Below are 27,543 nucleotides of genomic sequence, written 5' to 3'. Positions count from 1 at the left end.
GGATTAACCTGAGCGCAGCCTGGTCACGGTTAAATTATTCTTTCAAGAAGTTCACGTGCCATCACCCCGGCTCGACGATTTCAGGAGAAGAAACAGATTATAGAACCTCCCCAAGAAACACATTTTAGTACATTGGAACCATTTTAACAATAGCTTGGACTTAAGGTAGTTCTGTCAAACAGCACTGAGACGTTGGTCTGTCTATTTTATTTCTGGCCACTCAGCAATCACGGCTATTTGAAATCAACAAGATTTGTCTGGCTTTTGACTGGCTTAAAGACTACACAATCGGTGCACATTTCGCTTTTTAACTTGGTTTGATGCAAGAAATAATTAGCTTCGCCCTCCTGAAAGTCCAAGGTCTTGTTAAAATGGTTCCAATTCAATGATGTTTTATTATTATATATGTGCTATGATTTTTGATGTACTGAAAGTTTGGGTTTTCCCCTGCTCCATTTTTTTGTGTGATCGATATTGATTCGTTCGATTTGGAATTTAGCCCATTTTCATGATATTTGCGTGTACATGTGTATTTGTCCTCACACTAGCACCCACTTCTACATCTTGGGTTTGAGGAGAAGCCACTTTAATTTTATGATATAAACAATGATTACGTTGTATTTTTTAAGTACATTGTACTCTCACTTTTTTATGAAAAGCAATTTTTCCTGTTGTATATGAAGATAAATTTTAGTTTTTCCCTAGCCCCAACATCCAACAGTGGCATTTTAGGGGGTGAGAGGGGTACTCAGCCCCCATCCTTTTTATAAAATCTCTCTCTCTCTCTCTCTCTCTCTCTCTCTCTCTCTCTCTCTCTCTCTCTCTCTCCACACATATTTTCGCAACATGTGAACCAATACATATTATGGAATATTAGAAATATTGATATCTATTCATAAGATTTTATAAAATATATATATAAAAGATGAAGAAATTAACAAAAAATTCTAAAAAAAGAGAATACAATGTACATTGAATAATTATCGGGTTCGCGATTTTGAAAAAGAATAACCCTAAGAGGAACCAACTGATCATGGAATATCCCATCATATCGTGCATACAGAAAGTTATTTTATATGAAACTAAAGCAGTAAGTATTGATTGGAAATTGTAAAAGCTGAAATCATCGGTTTTGCAGTTATCTACAGTCGTTTTACCGGTAACGAATCGGTATGCGGTTTCGTCGCGTGCAGGCGACTCTAATCAGGACCTGTACAATCTCCACAAAGCATTATTTACCTACCTGAAATAGGTTTAATTTGCTACCTTTGTGCAATTTTGCTTTGCAGACAAAAAGTCGCAAAGAAATGTCAACATATATTTGTACTGTGTAGTTTTGTAAAAGCAACTCATAGCAAAAATAGTTAAAATATCTTCTCTTTTGAGAAGTTGACAGGCATAGCCTACATCCACTTCTCTTCGCAAGCCCTCACATTTTGATGCTTAAACTAATTTATACAATCTTTGCACGAAATTATTTAAAAGAAACACTAAAAAAAAATCAGACCTTCTCTTCGTATGATGAAGAAAGAAGTAAAGTATCAGGGGCCTAGATACTTGGGGGTGGAGGAATGAAAAGGGGATGGTTGGTCCTGTCCTCAAGCACCTGTGCCAAGAGCTATCATTTGTGATCGAATATATAGGGGCGGATCGAGTTTGATAATATACCAGAAGTAGTGTACATTTCAATTAACTGACAAATGAAGAAGAAAATAATTATTGTGGAAATTTTATAAATAATATGATTGCAGATAAGTTAATGTGATTTGCCTGCATTTTGCTGTATGTCCATTGATCAATATATGTTGCTAAATAATATTTCTATCAAATAGTGAACTAAATCGAGGCATACTATACATGCATGGTTCTTTTCATCTTCCCAAGTCGAGGGTTATTGAATATTGATCCACTACGCTCTACATAAACCCTTGACCGAACAGACAATGTATATGCGGGTCAATGGTTGCGCCATCTAGTGAGAGTACTCATTTTTGAACTTGCGTGACCTCTTTTTTTGACCAGTCAGAGAAAGGGTATTAAACAGAAACACAATTTTTTAGGATAAAAATACACTGACTAACCAGGATCTCAGGTATACCTACACGTACATCATAGTTACACGTAGTAAGTCGTTAGCAGGCAAGCCGAAGCTTGCGAAAGGGAAAATGATTATAAATGACAAATTAAATTTTTTTTTAACATTTAAAAAGTATTGATTTGTATTGTTTTAATAAGTATACTCGTAATGTAATGACCCTACTCCTCGTATAATTAACAATTACATAGTATGCATGGCAGCAGGAAAATCTTTGAATGAGATGTGCGCGATTGGTACACTGATTGATGAGTGGCTGTCCCAGGCTCTTAGTAAAGGAAAACAAATGTTAAAGGTTTATCAATACATACTCTCAAGATGCTTTTTATACAGTGTAATGAAATTATGACCTCTGAGTATAATTGGTAAAATTTCATCAGAAGCAGTAACTTCTGATTTCCTTATATCCTAGCTCTCACTAAATCCATGTGTATGTTGTTATACTTGTAGAGATTCTATATAGTTGGCTCCAATTCTACGGAGAGCAGGTATCGAGTTTTAAAGATAGATAGAACCGAACCAAGGGAGCTTGTCATTCATGATGAAAAGGTAAGATTAATTTTATCTCCAAAAAACCTTATACTGCACTTGCAAGGAATTTGTTGAAATCTATGTCAGGGTTCTCCAATTCTCAAATTTTATCATGTTGGAGGTGTCAAGAAGTGTTCAACACAATTTTTTGTTCCAACAAGATGCCTTCCTTCTTGCAGCTCAACCAAGCTTTTAAACAGAACTGATGCATTGTTTACAAAGTGATCATTAAAACATGGAGGATGTGTATACTATTCATACTAGTGACCATAATAATTTCATCAGGTGGTAGTAAAATATATAACAACATAACAGCACACAAATTGAAGGACAGAAAATACAAATGAAAATCAGGATTCTGTTTGTTATAAATATTTTTTTTTTACTAAAAGTTTGGTAAATAAAAGAAAATCTTAAAAAACTATTCAAAATTACCCTCAGTGAATTTTTTTTTAATCATTTATCATTTTGACCATGTTCATATGCATATAGCCCTTTGTCAATGACTGTGAGCTTACCATATGTGCTCTTTGTTACTTCGTTATATGCATTTTTTTCTGTAAATGCTGTCATAACATTTCTTGACTGAATTCTTTCTGAGTTTTGAAATAGCTATATGAACACTTCTACAACGATATCAGTCATTTTATGCTCATCAATTGCTCAGCTTTAGGTAATGTTAATTAAAAATTGTTTAGTTGCCCTCTCACAGGTGTTTTACATAACTCATGATAATTCTATGACCAGTTTAAGCATTATACTGCGTGTATTTCTTCAGTTGTTTGCCAAAGGATTTTATAATAATTAAACATGTCCATGTTTATAACTGAAAGTGGTTTTGTCATAATTCATTCATCTAACTGTTTTGATGGAAAGATATGGGGACTAACTTAATAATTACATGTATATAATTTTGATATCTTGAAAACACAAGCTCAAATGCTTGAAAACAAGTAAATTTCATTGGGAAGAAAACAATTTGTGATTTTGTTAGACTGTGTTCAGAAGTTGGTAGTTGATATTTTCTGTTATTTCTCTGTGAACAGTTTGAGTAATTGTATTAGACTGTGTTCTATTATTTTATATGTGCAGGTTGAGTACAACAAACAAGAAGTTAGAAACCTTCTGACCATGATTCAGTCGGGGAACCTAACGCCAGAGAGCAAAAAACTCGACTCTGCTCTCATGAAGACTGTGTCTGCATTTGGCATAGCAGGTTTGTAAGATCTTATTGTAAGCCTTGCTACAATTTTAACCAGTGTTTGAAATGCTTCAGAAATTAACCGGACATCATTTCATGCATGACTGATAATCCCAAACAATACATAGGTGTTGGAACGGGGGAGGGGGGGGGGGGGTCAATATGCTAGATTTTAACACACCCAGTCAGGCGGTTGGTTGGATGGATTATTTCAAACACTAGAAAATAAGAAATAATCACTTTCTCGATAATTTTCAAATGGTTTACCAATTTCAGTTTATTTTAAAATGAACAGACATAAATATGTCAAATAACCCCTTAAGGGGCCTCACTTACAAAATGAGTTTAGGTTGTAGCATTTCCTGTGATAAAAAAGCAAAATACATGCTTACAAAATGATAATTCTGGTTATTTTAAAGTCTTTGAACAATTATTACCTGCGAGAAGTAAAGAATGAAGACATATTTCTATACACAAACCTGTCAAGGAGAATATTCGCGAACCCTGCATGTGTTTTGTTTTTAGTAAATACGCTTGCACAATAGTTTTGAAGGCGAAACTCCATAACACATTATTTATGGGTTATCATGGTTATACATACCAGTAATTGTTAATTTTAATGAAATAATTAGATTGAGTTCATGGAGAAATTTTTAATTTTCTGAAAGTTTATACATTTGCGAGTAGTAAAAAAAATACCAAACTCAATCGGAATTTTTTTTCAAATTGGTGTTTTTTATAAGGTGCGCCCCATTGTCTCTTTAATGAGTTGTTTACTGTAATTTGTCATATATAATACAGGTGGTCCACTTATGTTAATTTAAATTTATAACTGTGAAATAAATGATAATAAGTTGATGTCCATGATATTTATTGGGGTACATGCAAGATCCTAAATGCCCCTCAAAATCTGACCATTCCATGGTATCGTAAGTTAAAGGACTTATCGCATGTTTTCAAAATATAACTGCATTTAAATGATACTCATTTGAATTCTTTGTACCTATGATAATTCATTTGGGTTATTTTTGTGCAGATAAATTGCAAAAAAGGGAAATGTGTATCTCCATGTTAATATCATTATCAAAAACTTCAGGATATACATGTATTTCTTGGTCAGGAGGGATTGAAAATAGGTTTGTTCATTCATTGGTTTTTAAATGGTTTTCTCTCTTTCAGGATTTGTAAGGTTCTTGGAGGGTTACTATGTGATTTTAATTACAAAGAGACGAAAAGTTGCCCTCATTGGGCCCCATGTTGTTTACAAGATAGAAGACACCACAATGATGTATATTCCAAATGATACCGTGCGACAAGCCCACCATGAAGAAAGCAGGTAAGTTGGTGAACCATTTAAACAAGGTGTAACATAATAAACTGTATATTTTTCATCAGATGGTAATGTAAGTCACTATATGGTACATTTATACCATTCATAACAAGTTATAAGAAAGAGCGCGTTTCAAAATACTGTCAATTTTCCCACTTGGTGAGAATCAAAGTTTATGTCAGCAGCTCACTAGACTTAGTCGGCTGGTTGCTTTGCCAGCATCAAAGACATGCCCCCGCCACAACAATCCATGTGGTTGAAACAACGCCATTTTCGTTAAAAATACTAGTAATGTAATTGTACTAATATTTGAAACTGTTATTCTTGTGTTTGGTTTTTTGTAATGGTGGAGCCAGATTTTGGAAAAAAGTTTCTTTTTCTTTTAAAAGCGTGCTTTAATTATATTTCATGTTGTTATTTATAGTTGCAGCCGATTATGCTAATAAGAATGAACTATTTAGTATCAACATCTTTCTGGGTTGACCCCTGAACCCCATACAGATCAGTGAACTACATACTTGTGTGTAAGGTATGCTGTAACATCTTAGGTGATGCAGAGCTGCCAACCCTTACAATTTGACGTAAGGCTTACGAAATTAGCATCTAAAATATGCCTTATGGTTTCTCTTTTTATTCTTCCGATTTTGGTTATTTTCCATAATAGTTTTGGAATACCAGAATTTTCATATCCGTCCATGTACAGTTTTACTGTTATAATAAATATAGTCATAATCTCAACAGCACTTACTCATATCTCGCTTCGCCTTTAGATGGCCAATTTTTGCAATCGCATTCATGTCAATGTTTTATAGTAAACAATATGGAAAACGCCAAAACATGTAAGTCGTCTGGAACTTCGAAAGGAAACCAGTGAAAATGAAAATAATCACACTACCCCTAAAAAAAAAAAGGGCACAGTGGAATCAAAAATATAAAGAAGAATATATTGTTAAATATGACTGTATAACGAAATAGAAAAAAAAAGGGTATTTTTTATGCCAAGTGCATGGTTTGTGGCGTTAACATTTCACACGGGGGAGAAAACTGTGTAAAGAAACATTACATATAAAAACAAAAAGTCATTAACAGGCTGGTAAAAGTGCATGTTTATCTCAGAAAATGGACAATTTTTTGTAAAAAAATAGGATTTTTCTGCAACAACGAAATCAGATTGTTAATTAACTTACGCTTTTTTATTTTTGAACACAATTTTTCATTAAGTAATTCAGTAAAATAAGATTAAGCTATTGTCATGAAATAAGTAAGAACTTAACAAAGTAAGGAAGTAAATGTATCGATAGAATTGTCAATATTCTGTGACCTATGGTGTTCAGGGAATCAATAAAAATTTGTTGGTAAAAGCATTCATATATGCATGCAATATATATCTATCTATGTGAATAAATACTGAACAGTCCTCCTATCAAAAGTCATAAAGAATTATATGTATCGTTAAGATAGTTACATTTCATTGATGCTGGCAAAGCAACCCAGCCAGCTCTAATGCGGTTGTACTGCGTGGGAGTTTCGGCAGCATGTCTTTATGCTGGCGAAGCGACGAGCATCTGGATTTGGCGATCCGCTGACAAAAAACAAGACTTCACCAAGTGGGAAAATCAACAGCATTTTGAAAGGAGCTCTATAGTTCAGTTGTGGTACATGTATGATTGTGTATATGATGAAAATGTGCACATTCATATCGATTAGTAATCATGTTGATCATTTATTTGGATGTAAGTATTGACCCTTCACGGTAATTGTGGTACTGCTCTATTGCAGGGCAAATTAACATAGTTTATGGAAAATAAACAGCAGTAAATGTCAATTGTTTCATCTAAGTCATTTAATTACTGCATACAGGGTTATTTTTGCCCTGTGTAATTTTGCCCTACTACACTTGCAGTTTCGCCCAACTTGAATTCGCCCAGAAACAGTGACTGTTGTGTTTAAAGAGAGATAATTCGAGTCATTGGAATTTGCCCAGTCTCAAATTTGCCCACTTACAACTAGGACGAAAGGGGTGAAAATAAAACGAGGACGAATATTTCCCCGTATACGGTTTCTACTGACTAAAACTTTGCCAAAACTTATCAATTTGCCTTGCAAGATAGCAGTACTGCAGTTACCATGAAAGGAAGTTTAGAGTTTTATTATTCCATTTTCAACATAAGATGCTATCTTTTGTGTCTTTCAATGGTTTTAAATTGAATAATTGTAATTTATTACTGTATCTTAAATGACTTTTAAGAAGAGAGATTCAGATTATTCCTACTTCTTTTCAGGTATGTGAAAATGTTTCAAAGTGTGGACATGTCGGACAATTTCTACTTCAGGTTAGTGCAGCTACCACATTTATAACTACTGTGGAATCATTTATATTTGTTGGAACCAATTTTCGTGGATTCTGAGTTTTTTGCTTATTCATGGGGATGTACACATGTAACTTCGTGGATGTGTCAGTTTTCAGTTTCAGTAAGAAAGATAACTCTTTCTAAATTTGTTTTTGTTGAGGATGTAAATTTGTAGGGGAGGGCTACCCAGGAATACCATGAAAATTGAGTCACCATGAATTCTAATAATTCTACAGTATAATTATGGTGAATAATTATGTTTCTGTGTTGATGTTAGATTAGCATCTGCCTTGTTCATTGTATAACAGGATATTTGGCTATTTGTTCCAGTTACAGTTACGACCTAACACATCGTTTGCAATACAACATGATGCCTACATTATCCACTGGCCATCAGACATGTAAGTATAGAAATTAAGTGAAAATGTGAACTACATTCAATATTGATATTAATGGTGTTTTGATTTCATTTATTTAACAGCAATAACAAACAGTATAAAGTAGACTTTAATATTACAGCTGCGCCATTTTATGGAGTGAGAACTAAACCGGCAGATAAATTTGTCTGGAATTCCTATCTTCTTCAGAAATGTCGGGAAGTGGTTCATCCGGACTGGCTGCTTTTTCTTATCCATGGATTTGTTGACCAGAAGAGTATCCTTTTGACATTACAGTGAACAGGTTACCCATGTGTTTACATGTACAGGTGCAGAGGTACAAGTCTAATTGATGTTCTGTTATAATTATATAAGTATACACATATATATACATGTACAAACAAAGTTTATTTGATTTCATAATGATTAGTGACGATTTGTAGTACAAAATTAAAGAACTGTGATTTTTCAGAATGTATATTTTTTCCAAGATTTTAAGGGGGAATTTAAAATGGGGTGATAAATTTCACAACTGTGTTTGGGCAAATGCTCAGAGCTGTTCATTAAGTAATTAAGAAAGAGATGGTTTAGACCATTAAAAAAAAAACAGCGGAGTTGTGAATCCATAGAAATATCATGGTTATGTTCATTTGAACTACACATACACATACTACACTTACTTTTTTGTTTCACTTGTACCTAGAATCAGATTAAACCTTCACTCAGTATGATAAATGTCCTAGATTTGAGTTACGGGTATGCCACAAAGTTAGGATTAAAAATATTCAAATAAACAAGCTTTTCTGATAAAAGTTTTTTTTCTTGGAAGTGTTTTCTGTTTAAAGACATTTGATTTCTTAACATATTGTAGACATAAATGTCTATGGAAAGTCAGTATATCTGACGCTTATTGCCAGAAGATCAAATAAATTTGCTGGGACCCGATTTCTAAAGCGAGGAGCTAACTCTGATGTAATTATATTTTGCTTTTTAAGTCACCTAAGTCGCTCAGGTGACCTATTGCAGTTGGTCTTCGTCCGTTGTCATGTGGTGTGCTTCGTGTGTTGTGCGTTAACAATTTTTAACCGGGTTTTCCAACGGAAAAATCCGGTTATAAAAATGGTGAAAATGGCGGGCGGGCGGCTGCCAAAAGGGTACCCTCATTGTACGGATAACTCCTCCTACAGTTTTCAAGATAGGAAGTTGTTCTTTTGCAGATCAATTGTACATATATCAGAGGTGTGCATATTGCTAGAATTTTGATTTCTGATAATTTATCGAAAAAATACCAGCTTTTGAACATAGTCATTTTTTGGCAAAATATTGCATATAGGGAACCCTCATTGTACGGATAACTCCTCCTACAGTTCTCAAGATTGGAAGTTGTTCTTTTGCAGATCAATTGTACATATATCAGAAGTGTGCATATTGCTAGGATTTTGATTTCTGATAATTAATCGAAAAAATACCAGCTTTTGAACTTAGTCATTTTTTGGCAAAATGTTGCATATAGGGTACCCTCATTGTACGGATAACTCCTCCTACAGTTCTCAAGATAGGAAGTTGTTCTTTTGCAGATCAATTGTACATATATCAGAGGTGTGCATATTGCTAGGATTTTGATTTCTGATAATTAATCGAAAAAATACCAGCTTTTGAACTTAGTCATTTTTTGGCAAAATATTGCATATAGGGAACCCTCATTGTACGGATAACTCCTCCTACAGTTCTCAAGATAGGAAGTTGTTCTTTTGCAGATCAATTGTACATATATCAGAGGTGTGCATATTGCTAGGATTTTGATTTCCGATAATTTATGAAAAAAATACCAGCTTTTGAACTTAGTCATTTTTTGGCAAAATATTGCATATAGGGTACCCTCATTGTACGGATAACTCCTCCTACAGTTTTCAAGATAGGAAGTTGTTCTTTTGCAGATCAATTGTACATATATCAGAGGTGTGCATATTGCTAGGATTTTGATTTCCGATAATTTATAAAAAAAAATACTAGCTTTTGAACATAGTCATTTTTTGGCAAAATGTTGCATATACATGTAGGGTACTCCATTTCACTGGATAAGGGTTGACATGGATTATGGATACAGTTTACATGAAAGAAAACCCGGTTTGCTGTCACATTGACAGCTTTTCACTTGTACATTTTTAATTTCTTGAAAATACATTGCCAATTGTTACCATTTTTTGTGTGAAGAATCTCTATTGTAAGTGGAATCTAAATTTTAAAATTCATGGCTCTACCACCCTGGGGGGCCATAGGCAGGGCAAAATATGCAGAAAAAAAAGCCAAATTTTCAAAAATCATGTTCTCTACTCCCACACATGTGAGGAAAACGCTGAATGCATGATTATGATGTCCATGAAGCCCTTTGCTAAAATTTTGAAATTCATGGCCCCTGGGTCAAGGGCTCATACCCTAGGGCTTCACTTTAGGTCATACACTTTATTATGACATTAATTAAGTTTTTAGCTTAAATATAGGTTTTATAGTCTTTTGTGAAAGATTTCAGGGAGGGAGGTGGTTGATATTACAATATTAATATACTTTTTCTACTCCAAAATGAAACTCAAATTAAATGCATATAATTATGTTGATTGAGCCTCTTTGACAAGTTTGTGTATGGGCTGTGGTACTCAGGTGACCGTTGAGGCCAATTCGCCTATTGTTTTATTAATTAGCTCATCTGAAAAGAAAGATGTAATATTGTCAGAGCTATTGTTGTTTCTGCCACTAACTTTCTACTATCCAATGTCAATTATAATGGGGAATATCCAGACCTAGTTGAGGTTTATGTTGCAGGTTCTTTATCTAAGTTATTACTTGCATTATCTTCACCAAACTTGCATGAATGACGCTTCTGAACCTACTTATGAACTTGAAAGAGTTAGATGCTGAATTTGGGTGATTAATTACAGATGCTGGAGAAGGTTAAGGTTTTTGGAGCAGGTTAAAGTTTTTGATACAGGTGCCCTTTGATAGCCATTTCTAAATTACTACTGGTCCTAATAACATCACCAAACTTGCATGGATGGTGCGTCTTATGATACTGATACACTTGACAGGCTTGAATGTTGAATTTGAGCCATAGGTTTCAGAAGCTGATTGAAGTGAATGTTTTTAAAGCTGGTTGAAGGTTTTGGTGCAGGTGCCCTCTGATGATTATATTTTAGTTATTACTGGTCCTAACTTCACCAAACTTGCATAGATTCTAATGAATCTGATTCACTCCACAGATAAGGATGCTGAATTAGAGCCTTAGGTTTCAGATGCTGGAGGAGGTTTAGTTTCTTGGAACTGGTCACATGTTTAATAGATAATAGCACTATTATGATACACTATCAAACAAAACATTATCATATAATACAATCATGGTATTATATTTTACTATTACTTATTAGGTTAGTTACTGACTCACAATGGAAATATATTGGGTTGATCAATCTCATATGATATCATAAGTTTAAATAGTGCTTCAATCAAGAAACACGACTAGTTCTATGTATATTTTATCAAATTGGAAAATAAAAACATTAGCATCAAGGAACTGATCTTTTATATACTGAATAAAGTATTCAATTTTTATTACCGGTAGTCGACATATGAATTAAATTGATAAACAATGAAAGAAGAAAATAAATTTTTGTTGGAATCGTGTAACTTTCTTCAGCTGTTTCCGAAGACAAAAATTGTATGTTTTACGTACGAGACATGACCTGACCTCATAATGTAGACTAAGCACGCGACGTTTAGTTTAACTTTGGCTAATTATTTAAGTAGGCGGATCCCACTGTGTGCGTTTCAAATAAATTGTTGTACACTTATCAAACTGTACTCTGTTAAATCTGCACTCGGTCCAACGGTCATACCGTTTACATATTATTGTATCATATGATACTATATAGTATTATATTATGATATTGTATTTATTTATATGATGAAATACAATAATATATAACATGATACAATACCATATCATATTTTATGATACAATGTCATATCTTGATACAATACCATATATAACAATATCATATTGTTTCATTATAACTATATTACAGTATTATATTGTATCATATGATATATCATAAGACACAATATTGTATAGTATAATAGGATGCAATATCATATTTTATGTTACTTTAGTGAGTAAAATTTTTAATTACAATAACGTATGAATTTATTGTTTGATTATCAAACAATTTTTAACATGATATATGACATTGTGTCGAACCACACTACAGTATCCATGAATATCCAAGATCAGTAACTATGATTTTCATATATATGTAATATGATAAAGGTGGTCTCATTAAGGTGATGCCCTGTCTCGATGAGCTTTGTAATTTGTGATTACCTTTGTTTTGGATACAGGTGTTGAAGAGAGTGTGACAATTGGTAAAAAAGTGTTGAATATGAGAAATTGAATAATTATATTGAATGAAAAAATCATAGTCTTTGCATCCTTTTAATCACCAGTAACTGATAACGAATATGTATGCCAGGTAAGTACAGGGTTCATAATTATGTGTATCTATAGGACTGGAGATAAATTGCATGGTCTGTCTTTTCTTTGACAGGGTCATGTGGCCAATGAAGTGGAGACAGAGCAGATTGTGATTGACAGCTCGGTCACCTTTCTGGAGAGGACCAGCGTCACTTCCTTCGTCCAGATGAGGGGCTCCATTCCTTTGTACTGGTCACAAGATGTCACTAAGATGGTCCCCAAGCCTCCCATTATGTGTATGTAAAGACAATTTTGTATTGCTCACATTAAATTTTACATTTGTATTTAAAAGACTCAAAACCCAGACTTGTAACTATGGAGATACTAACAAGTTGGTAGGGTTCATTTAAAGTGAATTGATAGAGTTTGTATAAAAATTTGTTCCTCTTTTTTAGCATTTTTTAGTGAAGAAATTTGCTCCTTTGCTATTCTCATTTGGGATACTCTGGTTGAATATTTTGGTATATCATAGATAACAACTGTTTTTGTACAGATACTGTAACCCTTATTATGATGGTCACTGCTGAATATTAAATACACACAGCATCATATTAATTACAAATTGGTCATTTTATCTAGTGGACCAGAGCGATCCTTACGCAGGGGCGGCTGGTCTCCACTTCAACCAGGTGCTGGCTCGCTACGGCTCACCGGTCATCATACTGAACCTTGTAAAGGTATTTACAGTCACATGATCCCACCAAAAAACCATTGACAGTCAACTTCAACTACTTTATGTTTACTGTTACAACCATACATTAATTTAAAATTGTAGAGGAGGGAGAGAAGGAGACATGAGAGTATACTGACTGATGAGTATAAAGCTACTGTGTCCTATCTCAATCAGTTTTTACCGCCGGAACACAGGATCAGATACATGGGCTTTGACATGGCACATATCAGTAAAAGGTACAAAAGCTATATAACTATATTTTTCTGCTAATATTTGTAAATATTTTCATTTCAGTCCAAAATATGTACCGGTACATGCATTATCTGTAATTTTAAAAGATAACATTAATAAACAAATTTTTGGGATTTAATTCTTTTTATTGGAGATGATATGCACTGCAAAATTTAGCAAAGAAATATTCAATAGATTACAGTGACTGTCTTTTTTTTCAGCAAAACAAAGAATGTGTTGGTAAGGTTGTCTCAGATAGCTAAAAAGTGTGTCAAACAGACAGGCTTCTATGTCCACATGCCAAGGCATATCAGCAAAGAATTCTGGGATGCACCTGAGTAAGTAGAGAGTCCCTAGTAAGTAAATTCATGATCAAAAACATATCTTCAAGATAATCCAGTCTTTTTTTCAATGGTTCATGTATTTGAATTTTGTCTTTTTGGCAAATTAGAATAGAAGAAGATAACTGCTTTAATTTGTAGGTATAAGGGCTTCCAGGGTCATAAGACTGAGTGGGGGTGTTTACAGACAGGGGTGGTCCGTACAAACTGTGTGGACTGTCTGGACAGGACCAACACTGCACAGTTTGCTATAGGCAGATGTGCCCTGGGGCATCAGGTATGTAATATCGGTTTCATTATGACTTTGTTCAAGTATGTGTATAGTTTTGTATTTCTATTTTATGGCATACTGCCTCCTACTTGTTAGTTGATGGTCAGTTGATTGACCAGACATGAGCTGAATTATGTATTTCACATGAATTATATTGTGTCTTCTCATTGAAAAATAAGTGTGTTCAGGAGTCCTAGTGGATGTAAATTGTTATAGCATAAGATAACATTCCTTGCTCCTTTGGTGTTGGCATCCTTAATTATATTATTGTTAAAGGCAATTCTAGATCTAAAGTATTGTTGTAGATGATTTGAATCTGCATCTTATTTTCTTGTTAACAGCTGTTTGCCCTTGGGGTGATTTCCAGTCCTGACCTGGAGTTTGACACAGACTGTCTCAAGTATGACATTGATATTTTTGTACACTTTTTTTTCATACAAAATATACATGCATATCTTAGCTCAAATTTTCAAGGATCTGTTATTCAGTGAATATTAGATTTTGTTTATAAAAATTTGTTTTGATTAATAGATGATCAGTGAACGTTAGATTTTTGGTTGAAATCATAATGAATGTTAATTGTTGTAAAATTAACTAGACTTTTATACAGTTTGATCTTCTGTGATTGGATAATTATGAATGATTGACTTGGGCATCAACATGAGGCACAAGGCTTGTTTCCTTGTCATATCACTCAACACTCTCTGGTTGTCAGTCTTTTGATGTAACGGTAGGCCACGGAAAAAGCCACATTAATGGGTTTGCCGAATGTTCCTATCATGTGTTTAGCTAGTATTGTTCATATTGTAAACTTGAGTGTGGTTAGTAAACAATTCAAATTAAATTATGATTGGTAATCTACAATTTGGTAACTTGTAAATGCTATTTGTTAAACAATGAGTAAACACAAAGCATGAATGTGAACTCGAAACTTACAGTAAGCACAAATTTTTTTTAAACCATTAATCCACAGTGAGCAGAAACAAAATAGTGAGAGAGCATTTTTGAGGGACTGTACTCAGTCTGTTACAGTGTAGCAACTTACATACCTGATAATCTTTCTAGAATGCTTGAACACTTGTATGAGGCACATGGAGACACTATTGCATTACAATATGGAGGCTCTCAACTCGTACACAGAATTGAAGGCTACAGAAAAATTGCCCCCTGGACTGCACATTCCATTGACATAATGCACACACTGTCTCGATACTATAGCAACACTTTCTCAGGTATTGCACAAAAGTAAAAAATGAATGGAAGTTAAATATTTCTATGGTAATTTTTCTATGAATTTCAAAATAAAAAGTATATACTGTGGTTTCATTAATTTTCGTTGGTACCAATTTTCGTAGATTTTCTGAAAACCACAGTTTCAAGGATACGTAATTTCGTGGCCAATGATCCTATCAATACAAAATGTCAGTTGTAATTGAACTTCAATGAACATTTAATTTCATGGATCAACTTAACAACAAAATCCACGAAAATTGGTATTCAACGAATATTGATGAAACCACAGTAATTTATTTTATTTGTATAATATGCATCTGGTGGTTTGCAAAATTAACCAGAGAGGTGACAAATGCACAAAATACGAAGAACATGTTATGTACATAATCGTGATGTAGTACAAAAAGAATGTAATTTTATGACAGATTGTCCCACTGAGTTGAATTTATTCAACTAAATTCAACTTACTTTAAATCATTTATTCAATTTTTCTTAACAGCTTCTGATTGCATATATTTATTGAATGTGGATAAAATGCACTTCTCGAATTGAATAAAATACTTAATGCTAATGGATATTAATCATCACTAGTTCTCAACTCGCTGTTTACAAATAAAAAATTACATGTGGTAGTTTAAATTATTCATGTGATTAATATAGACATGTTTCTAGTGCTGTACATGTTGTAAATGTATTATATTTGGTGTGAAGAAGAATTGGAGGAAAATAGTTTTTGAACAATTTGGCGTGGATTTTAGTAAGCGTATTCCTGAATGTGACTATTTTTATACATAATTATATACATGGCATTTAGCAATGTACTTGATTTAGCGGAAGCCGCAATCCGCCAAAAACACTAAATAGAAGACACAGCCAAATGAACTATGTTTACAGTATGTTGTATAGCTTTGAAAATTTGTATGTGGTTTGAAAATTTAAAATGTGAACTTCCAGATCTGGAAAAACAAATAGCTACAAACATCTTCCTTGGTCTGTTTTTGCCGGCAGAGGGAAAACCTAACATCTGGGAACTGCCCACAGACTTCTACCTCCACAACAGAAATGTCAGGGCTGTGTTAGAACATCTCCGATTTAGGTACTTGGTTGTGTTAATATTGAATGCTAGAAGCATCAGTTATGATACATCATCTGCATGTAAGACACTCTTGGTTAAAGAAGATATTTGCTATAGACAATAGTAACTGTTTTGTAACCTTTGTGCACATATTGATATTAGCAGCCTTCACGGCTGCAGGTAGACTGCAAGCCCGAAGGCTTTTACATCAGATATAAATTATTTTAAACAGAAATACCTCAGAGTCTGGGACGACGGGTAAAAACAAGGGGGAACGAATTATTAGATAATTATATAGGACATGAAGTGGAAAATAATCCATAAACTACCTTTCACAATAACAAAAAACTGTAAGTTTCAATGGTTCCAATACAGAATTATTAACAAAATTTGAGCAAGAAACTCATTTTATTCAAATTGAATTAAAAAAGTAAACTCCAAAATGTGTATTTTTTGTCACAGAGAACAGGAAACCATAGAACATACGCTGTGGGTTTGTGATTGGGTTCAATCATTCCTAGAAAATTTTAACATTTGCTGGATAAAAGCAAAGATATCCTAAATATAATTTTTCTTTGGTTGAAATAATATATTTACACAGTAAAGTGTTTCTTATGAAGTGTCATCTTTAAACCTCTTCTTTGAAAGACAGAATTTTCTTATTTTTTTTTTTATAATAAATGGTGAAAATGAGATTTTTGATACTCATTGGACATGGAACATTTGGAATCCAGTTCTTACTGGACACTTTTTTTCTTTCTCTCCTCTCCCCAATCTCTCAATCAATTCTCCAAAAGAAAATTAGCACTTCTGTTATATCTGGAATATTAAATATGAAATTATATCATAATATCATATGCATTATATGTCTGCAGAATGTGTGAGAAAAAATAGCTGATTTGAGTTAAATTACCATGATTGTATTTACAGTAAAACTCGTTTAGTACGAACACGGATATAGCGAATTTTCGAATTTATCGAACTTTTTTGGACTCCCCGGTGAAAATCTTAACAAATCTTTGCAAATTTTTACGGTTATAACGAATTCGGATATAACGAATTTACGTATGTAGCGAACTGATTTTGAGTCCCAGTTTAAAAAAGTATGCACTACCAATTAATAAAATAGTTTGAATGAATTTTTTTTCATATAATTTTTTCAATTCACAATCTGATTATTAAAGGTATCAAAGTAATGACTTTTTATTTTAAGCCTCAGCGAAATTTATTGTCTGGTTAATGAAAACATGTATATAGTGAATTCGCTATAGATATTATACATGTACCAATTCGTAATACGGATATAACAAATTACGGATATAACAAAGTAATTCCATTGGACCCTTAGACTTCGCTATAACCGAGTTTTACTGTAAATATTAATCTTTCATTCCATTTCTTCATTTTTACGATGCATAATATACACAGATATGGCAGTGGGGTTTTTTTCAACATTTTGGTGGGTGCATGTTACACAAGTATGTACTGTACAGTCATGAGACTTTATAATAATACTGTAACGGTATTTACTTTTTGAGACGAAAGCTCAGAACTCAGCATTAATTCCTATCCCTGTATTTAGTTGCAGCCAGTGGTGGGAGGTTCCTGTATACAGATCTCTGCCCCTGCCATATGAAGAAGGTAGAAATTTGTGTTACATTTAATTCAGTGTTTAATGTAACCTGTGAGGGTTGGTTAAGGAGATAATATAAACCATATGTTTTTTATATCATTTTCTCCAGTTTGATTTTACTTTTTGCTGGTCTACATGGTACTTGAATACTTGCAGTATTTGTTCAAAATTGAATTAATTAGAACTACTTATTACCTTCCCTCAAAGGTTTTGTATTTTACAGCTGAAGTTAAACATAGAATGAACTTTGGACAGCCTTAATGCACAAGTGAAGGGCTACACATCTTGTTTGCAATCTATTTTTGAAATACTTTTATCTCAGAAAACATATTTGTTTCTTTTGTTTGGTAAAACAGCTTGAATGCAATATTGAATAAAAACGAGTTGACCTATCTGAATAAGAAGACCTTAAACACTTGTTAGCATTTTTACTCAGAAAAGAAGAAGTCAGACAGCAGCGTTGTTCCAATGAAGGGCAGAGAGGAGTGTTTGGATAGCTATGATGAGTACTACAGATCAAGTGAAATGACCTCCATCCATGAACTCTTCTCCTACACCATGTCTCACTCCGTCAGGTAAGTACCTCATCCTTGCCAATGCTAGATGTTTTAATAAGTTGGATTTGTTTATCAATCCTTGTGAATTAATCTAAGTTTTGTAATCTCAGTAAGTTTCTCACCCTGCAAGATACAAAATGGTAATATGAATTGTAGAAGTAGGTTATCAATCCTTGTAAAATACCTAAAGTTCTCTAAACTCAGTAAGTACCTCATTCTAGAGCTGACTGGAAGTACAGAGTCAGGATCCTGTTATAACACCCAACTCTCCCTGACTCTTAAAACGTTCAAATAAGTCAAACCCTATCAACTTTTAACTAATAGTATGAGCATATATTAAGATAATCCCAAGACTGTACAGCGTGTCTTAAGTTTACAAACTTGTTACAGATTTGGTTAAATTCTAGGACTTTTGTGTTTATCACAGATTTTTTCATAGATTTCATTAACTTGATATCATTTTAAAACTTTTCTCCAGGGATTACAAACCTAAAACGGCCAAGATTGACAGTCCCTTCACCCTGAGAGTTCCTTCAGAGTCCAACAAGGATGTTAACAGGTACAATCTCCTTTTGAGTTTGTATAGCTTTTCTGTTTTGGAATGAAATGCACTCTTTGTTGTTTTGCGACCAAAGATTTATGAAAGCTTCCATTAATGTCACTTATTAGCACTGACTGATATAATGTTGTGTCACATATCTATGATTCCATTGAAACTAAAAATTCAAGGTTACCTGTCAGTAAGTTGAATGCTCAATTCTACGTGTACATGTAATAAGGATCAGACCACAGGCACCAGACGTTAAAAACAGGGCTGGCCGGGAAATACTGTATATTCCTAATTAAAGGCGAGGAATTAATTTCCGCGTAAAATCGCGAGAAGCAACCCTCGCAGATTTTAAAATCTAAAAATTACTGGGAAATACAAATTTACAGTATTTCCCTGGAAATACCAGTATTTCCCACCATCCTAGGATATACTCATATTTACCACTTTTTTGTCAGCCCAGAAATATTTCTTTTTAGTTTAAAAGTAAGATAGTTTTTTTCTATTACGTTTTTAATGGTCGCCACATTGATATTTTTTCACTTGCTCATTTGCCACAATTTTGTATTTAAAATGATGACTTTTCCAAAACAGTTTTTCATAGCTAGTTTGTAGTGGTCAAGCTTTCTTATGGTAGACGATTCAAAAAATCTTTATGATATCAAGCCCATGTAATCCACAAATATTACATGTACATACAGATTTATACAAACATGACTTGTGATAATTGGGGTTAATATATGAATATACATGCCATAATTATAATTAAAACATGTAGAATGCATTATATAATCAGAAACTTGTGTGAAAAAAGATCAGGCTAATAAAGTCATCAAACTTTTACTGAATATTGATTGTCTAAAAGTATTTACCTTGATAAGATTTTAAAACGGGGATTATTTCTTACAACCTATTTATAGATCAGTCATGTACCGTCGTGTTAGTAGTAGAACTATGCTGTTCATGACTCAGAGGTATGGGTTATTACTGTTTGATTTTATGCACATTTACTGGAAAACCTGCTTAGTAAAGTTCACAGTCATGCAGCTTAATTAACCAAATAATAATTCAGAAACTTGCACTTGCAGCTAGATTGAATGGCTGCAAATAGAACTAAGAGAAAAATTTATGTGATATGTCATAACAAATCACAATATTATGTTGCTTTGATATACATGTCATACATAATAACCTTAATCCATAATTGATAATTTTCAAAATAGACCATTACTGCATATAGCATTATATTCCACGCATATTCATGAAATAATAAACCTCTATCTGCTCGAAATTGAACCACCTGAGCCCTTCATCTTTGTACAGTAAACCATCACATAACAAATAGGTACTATGTTGCACTCTGCCACTTTTGTGACTTTATTGTTTAACCAAATTTGGTTTGAAATAATCAGGAAAATGACAATAGATGATTATATAACAAGTTTATAAAATTAATCATAAAATTATGAATATTTCATTCTTTATGCCATAATATTTTACAGCTAAAATAATCCAAAACTCCCATTACTGATGTAATCAATGATGTGATTGATTAGATAATTTATGCAAAACATAATCCTTGTGGTCTGAAAGCACCATGTACTTGATTAATTCTAATTTGATATACATGTAATACATAATAACTTATATTTTTACATATATGCATAATTATGTATATTAGTCCTATATATACATGTACAGTAAAACTTGTTTAGTACGAACATGGATATAGTGAAATCTCGTATATAGCAAAGTTTTTTTGAATCCCCAGAAAACTTCTTAACAAATCTTTGTAAAGTATCATGGTTATAATGAATTCCGATATAATAATGAATTTACGGATATAGCAAACTGATTTTGAATCCCGTAGAGGTGAATAATAATGAAATTTAAAACTTTTATAATGAATTTCTTAACAGATTAAAAAGTCTGCACTACCATTTGATATAATAGTTTGGATTAATTTATTTTCACAAAATCTTCAATTCATAATCTGATTATTATAGGTATCACAAGAATGAATTTTCATTTTAAGACTCAATCAGCAAAAATTGTAGTCAAGTGAAAGAAAACCTGTATATAGTGAATTCGCTTTTCTTATTATTACGAATTCTTTATACGGATATAACGAATTACAGATATAACAAAGTAAATCCTTTGGTCCCTAGGACTTTGCTATAACAAGTTTTACTATACATTCATTTTAAGTGCTTATCATGTTTATATCATTAGACAATAGACCTTGATGCATGGTTATTACTGTATGTTGAGATCAATTAATAAAGATTAATTGTAAATGTTTATCAATAGCCACTAAAGACATAGATGATAGTGCCCCAGCAACAGCATTGCTAACTTTGTTACATGAATTACAGGAAACATATGATCATTTTTTATTGTCTATTCTATGAAACAAGTACCTGTATATCTTGGACTGTTCATCTCAGTGGTATTGTGAGTTCTATTTGTCCTCAGCCAAATTTCAGTCTAACTTCAAAGTCCACAGAACATGCTCTCTGAGTTTTTACCTTAAGTTTGCAAAATTTGCAGAACCAAAGCAATTTTGAACTGAATAGATAAAAATTATCAATTACATGTAGTTTGCCCATCACAAACTCCTGAAATATAGAGTGATGGGTCCATCTGACATTTTTTTGGCAAATTGGTTTGTTGTGAAAGAACATCATCTCTACATGGTACAAAGGTTGATCATAACATGCCTCAAAGAAACATTACCCCATCTAAAGTCTTTAATAGAGGTCAAAATCAAATAATCAGAACAATGAATTTTAACCATGGGAACAACGCAGCAAAGGTTATGATGAAGATAAAGGTCATGTATTTACTTAATATGTTAAATTTCATTTTATGTTAATCCATTAATTTTGTATTCTTAACCTAGAGTAGATCATTTTTTGTAGCTCTCTAAAATTGCATGCATGTTTATACATGTATGTCAAGGTCATTGGTTTAGTGCATGTCAAAGAGACAGAGCTCAGGGTGGCCATGTATTCACCCGGGGTATGTGTGATCAATCAGGCTCTGCTGTGCATTTGCCTTCGAGATGCATGAAGCAGTCACCTTGTTTTAACCCTATTGTCCTAAAATCCTGCTACTGTTCCTCTTATACATGTACTCTGTAAACATGCATATTGGAAGTGGAAAGGGTTGAATAGCACTGATCAGGATACACTGAAATTTTAAAGATCAACCAGTTTCCTTGATGATTGCTACCTTTTTTGCTCACCTGAGCTGAAAGCTCAAGTGAGCTCTTCTGATCCAATCTGCCCGTCCATCGGTCTGTCTGTCCATCTGTAAACTTTTTACATTTTTATCTTCTACTCTAAAACTGCTCGGCCAATTTCAGCCCAATTTGGCACAAAGCATCCTAATGGGAAGAGTCAAATTCAACATGAATTAGCATAAATCATCCTTATGAAAAGGAAAATATAAATTGCAAAAATTAAGTGCTAGTTTTGTTTCAAATTTGCATTATCACATAAACTTAACATAGCGTATATGCATGTATAAAAAGGTTTTTTTTTTTTAATACAAGCACATATTTTACATTAAGGCCAAGAAATTTAAGGGAGTTTTCACTTCTCCCTTGCAGAAAAATAGGGGAAAGTTTGAGAAATCATTTATTTGATTAAGTTTACAATGCTATTCACAAATTCCAAACTTCTGATTAATTTTAAAATATTGTTGCGGAAAAATAAATTGGATTAGAAGCATGTCAATAAATTTCACTAAAAAATTGAACAATTTTTAAAAATTTTAAAAAGGTGATCTAATTTAATGTAAAATTTAATTTATTTAATGTAATTATACCTTTAATAAAGGAAATTTTTCTTATCATGTTGGGTTAATGACAAATAAAATCCTTCTATTTACTTCAGTGTGTTTAGGGTTATTAGTCCAACCTTATGACCCACTTACAACTGTTAAGTAGAGGATCTATTTCCAAACAATTAAATTATGATTATTTTAGTTTTTATTTTGCAGTAAAAATGTCTTTTAAATTTAAGTAACTTATCTTGCCAGTTGCTAATGAGGTTAATTTACGGAATTGTGAACTCAGAAAAAGATTTCAACTTCTCTTTCTTGAGGAAATTCTGGCGAATTTGCCGATCACAAAATTTAATAGGGTCTTCAACTGTAGGGTTGGGCGAAAGCAAACAGGAGTAGGTCCTATAAGTTTTTTTGGTAACTTCTAGTGCCCGTGACTTGATCGAAAAGAAGTCGGTCTGTTTAATCAATACATTAACAACAATATAATTTAGACTTCTAGGTGACTCTATCAACATTTATTTTTATTTTTACCAGAAAGAAAATTTCAGGTCGGAGGAAAAAATAAAATTATAAGCTAGTACAGGACCTTTTATTTTTATTTCAATTTTTAAAAAATTGGGTCGGCCAGTTTGTAAACCGAAATTTAAAAAAATGCTGGCCTTAGGATTTTGACATCGCTATATATCATTAAAAGGTTATGATGTTTTTGCAAATCAAAAATAAACTTATGTACATTTTGTTCACTAATATTCTAAAGTTTGCTTTGTTTACAATAAACCCATTATTCGGAAGGACGAAACCAAATGGTTTCACTTTCTAAACATTCACATGTAGCAGCTTGTTATGTTTTTTTTTGGATGCCCATAGATAAATTATTTTTTTTACTTTGAATATATCTAGCTTTGAAAGGATACCAATTCTGCTTGTGTAAATTGACAAAAGTCTATTAATAACTTTCTAAGATAATTGATTTGTATGGAAAATTATTTGATATTGTAAGAGTAAAAAAATTGGACCATTTCAGCTTTCAATACTTGTACAAAAAATTTAAAAGGATGATATGCTGCAATACTTGTACAAAAAATTTAAAAAGATGATATGCTGCAACTACTTTCTTGGACACCCCTCCCGGTACGATGAATTATATATATAACATCTACATAAATTTTTATAGTTTTTCAGACACAAATAAATAATAACGACACCACTAAAACAGTATTTATTTTTTGTTATTCTACAGAGGGACCATATGGCACAATATCCTTTGAACACCCATATAAAGTCACTGTAGCTCAGGTGAGCGATGTGGCCCCATGGGCCTCTTGTTTGCTATACCTTTGCCTCCATCACACTGTGACTAACAATCACTCATCTTTTAACCAAAGTTGTTAAAGTGATCAAAGCAGCATTAACCCATGTGGAGTTTTCTCAATTATACTGATGATATGTGAAAAAAATTAAAATTCTCTATAACAAGACTAAAAATTACAACCTTTAAATGTGTCAGATTTTTTTTTCAGCCAAGAGACAAATCCCAATATCTCGGGAAAGGACTCAACATCATCTCAGACATCTACATGCTCTAGTGAGAGTGAAAGTGAAAGTTCAGATGTGGATGGAACAAGTGTATCGGACACATCAGAGGATTCAACTAGCATGGTCAAATCAAAGGTAAAACTTTGAAAATTGACAGTGATGATGTTAGAGTTAATTAAAACTTAAATACAAAATCCATGACTTACACTGTTATTAAGCATCACTGTTATTATGCCCCCGCTCCAAAGGAGAGGGGGATATACTGTTGTTTTCTTGTGTGCTCCTCTGCCTGTCCATATCAAAGGATTCTTTCTGTTGTATTTTTCTTGGAAATTATGAAATAGAGTTGCTTGATATAATAACGCATCTTTATTTGGGAAAGCCATAGGGGGGGGGGGGGGGGGGGGGTCATTTTTGTGTACTAATCAGACATCAATTTCATCAAAAATAATTCATCAACTATTCATAGCAGATGCTTGAAATTTAACACTCTTTGTTTAGAATGCCTTATGGTGGGATTTCAAATTGGATGTCAACTTCCTTTTAAATGTCATCTTTTAGTCCTTAGATACATTTAATTTTTAGCTGTTGTTTATATAAAATTCAAAATTTTTGTAATGGTCTAGCTGATCAATTTCTTAAAACCATTTAACATAAGATAAAATTCATAGCTCACATATCCAACCTAATTTTAAGTCATTTTGCAAAGACAAGCTGGTTCAATGTTCAAATGATAGTTTTACAAGCATATTATTAGCTGTCTCCATATCTCTGTGTTCCATAGGATAAAGACTGGAGTGTGAGTCAACACAAAGGTGGTGTCAGTCATATGAATGGGCCAGGGCTTCACAAGTACTCCCCAAATCACAAAGACACATGGATGTATGAAAGGTATATCATGATTTCACTCAAAACTAGTACTGTGATTACTATTTTGCAATAACTGATGAGCTATGAAGGCTTCTCAACTGCCACTAAGTTCAACGTAAGGAACAATTTTAACATTAAACCAAAACTTGTTTACAGCAGATGCTTGTTTGCACATTTTTATACTATTGAAAATTTCTTATTTAAATAAGGGCCCTGCTCAGCGGTTGCCCTATAGTATAGTGATTAGTCTCTCTAACTGTCCATACTTCTGTCCATCTGTCCATCCGAGACAACTTGTCACTTGTTTCTCTCTCATTGGCCCAATTTAATTCATACTTTACCCAGAGAGTGCCTTTGGATAAAGGGTGTGCAGTAACCTTGAACAAATTTCTAGGTCAAGGGTCAAGGTCATTTTGGGTTACATTAAAAAAAATTTCTTTCAAGATTACCGTATATATTTTCTCTATTTAGCCCTATCTGGGGCATAGTTCACATTAACAGAGCATTTAAATAAAGGGTTTGTAGTGACCATGAACCATATATTTAGGTCAAATATGGTCATAACTGATATCTTTAAAATCCAGTTTTAAATCATAAATTCTTTCCCTGTAGCTCAATCTTGCTCAGATTAAACCAAACAAATGCCTTCATGTAAGTGGTTTGCGATGAGTTTGAATGAAAGGTCTATGCAAATTGAAAAATTTCTGATTCATAGGTTAAGCAAGTCTTCTGAATTGCGTTTCATCCTAATTTCCATTATTTAAGCAGGGCCCTTTGAAATGGTCACCATCTCAATGATGTCTAGTTTGTGAATATAACAGTTACTGCAAATACTGCCTAATCATGTAATAATAGTAAAAATGCTTGACTTAAAAATTAGCTGTTGGTTTCGTATTGTTATATTAGGTTGTCAACCTAAACATTAATTGAAAAAAAATATTTGCTTATGATCTAAAATGCAAGTTTGAACTTATTGATTTCTTTTTAAACAGGTATGTGCGTATAAGTGATGTTTGTCAAACCCCTCCAAGAAAAGAAGATAAAGCAGTAACACGGGGCAAAATTATTGAGAATCTGGTGTAAGTATTACAAGGTTGTAGAGAACGAAATATAGGATCTTTTATGGTTTGCAATGGTATATGAATTTTCTTCCAACTTGTCGTGTGTTTTCTATCCCTGAGCCTTAGCGAGGGGATAGAAAAAAAAACGTGACAAGTCGGATAACAATCATATATTATAGCAAACCATGAGAGATTCTTCTTATCACTTGTTTTACTACGTTTTTTGTTGAAAAAAATAAATGGCATTAAACTTCACATTAAACTTCACATTTACAACTCCACACTCTTCAACAGAATTATTTTTTTTCTTACTTTTTCATTCTACGTCAATCAACTGCCTAATGTTAGTCATGATGTCATGTTTGATAAGAAATCACAGTATAATATCAAAAATAATCCTATGAGTGATAACCACCATTTAATTTTTAAAAAAGTTCTCATTGCACCAACATTTAAAACAGAAAGTAATGACCATGTATATTGACTTATATGTTTGATTTATAGGTTTCCAAAGAGTGTGTTTAAGCTAGGCAGTAGCTATGGAGTGGAACCTCCCCCCGTCAATAAACAGGACCAGGATATCTACCACCATTATGTCTCCGTGGGTCACCGTGGCCCCATAGAACCAAGTAAGAAGGAGGCCCAGTTCTACAATAAATACCTTAACAAGTTTTATTAGGACATGCTCTGTTTAAAGATAGACATTGCACTCTACAATCCAGAATTGAGTGAAAACAATACGAATATGACAGTTTTTGTTATGTTATGTTATGTATTATTATTTCAATACAACTTAGTGCAATATATAAAGTTTGCATTTATGCAAATTATGTTAATATATGTTAATGTTTACATGTACCTCTGTTGAAATAAAAAATTCTTTACAATATATATTTATTTCATCTGCTTTTTCTGTCATTTTGTGAGGACTGATATTGGTTTAAAACAATTAGATATAAGTCTCCGTGAGCTGCATTTGCTTGACACACTGGAACAGCGGAAAGTTAACATTACAAAATAAATCTAGATTTTATGACTGTATGGTGTATGTATTGATTTAAGGAGGCCGACTTTAGTTTTCATTGTGCACGGTTTTTGCGCATTCTAGTAAAAAGCAGTGTATATATATACATGTACTTATAATGAAATTTTTTCGATATCATTTATAAAATTGAATACATTAAACAAAAAACAGATAAAAATTTTGAAGATTTTTTAGGAAGATTTTATTTTAACACATCTCCCGAATCTCCTTAGAAGCACCGAAAATGTGTAAAATGTGAATATAAAAATAATTTTCGCTCTTTATTACTATT

General features: G+C 32.9%; 1 protein-coding gene across 2 annotated transcripts; it reads left to right on the top strand.

The window, feature by feature from the left end:
* Positions 1–1,005: 1,005 nt before the first annotated feature.
* Positions 1,006–27,116, top strand: LOC105326839 (polyphosphoinositide phosphatase). Of its 2 annotated transcripts, XM_034475595.2 has the most exons (24): positions 1,006–1,090; positions 2,546–2,644; positions 3,719–3,842; positions 5,007–5,163; positions 7,440–7,490; positions 7,839–7,909; positions 8,028–8,162; positions 8,757–8,857; positions 12,481–12,643; positions 12,987–13,084; positions 13,183–13,316; positions 13,533–13,649; positions 13,794–13,929; positions 14,265–14,323; positions 14,989–15,155; positions 16,111–16,252; positions 17,814–17,872; positions 18,301–18,439; positions 18,900–18,980; positions 19,889–19,942; positions 24,281–24,431; positions 25,081–25,187; positions 26,159–26,245; positions 26,732–27,116. In XM_034475595.2, exons 1-24 carry the CDS (start codon positions 1,034–1,036, stop codon positions 26,904–26,906), a joined length of 2,664 nt encoding a protein of 887 aa, XP_034331486.2. In that variant the 5' UTR covers positions 1,006–1,033; the 3' UTR covers positions 26,907–27,116. The 2 variants fall into 2 exon arrangements, with proteins under 2 accessions (XP_034331486.2, XP_034331487.2); XM_034475596.2 differs by lacking the exon at positions 19,889–19,942.
* Positions 27,117–27,543: the final 427 nt, after the last annotated feature.

The sequence above is a fragment of the Magallana gigas genome, chromosome 9 (assembly GCF_963853765.1).
Source record: "Magallana gigas chromosome 9, xbMagGiga1.1, whole genome shotgun sequence".
In the NCBI taxonomy this organism is placed as follows: domain Eukaryota; kingdom Metazoa; phylum Mollusca; class Bivalvia; order Ostreida; family Ostreidae; genus Magallana; species Magallana gigas.
This window is presented reverse-complemented; position numbering and strand designations above follow the sequence as displayed.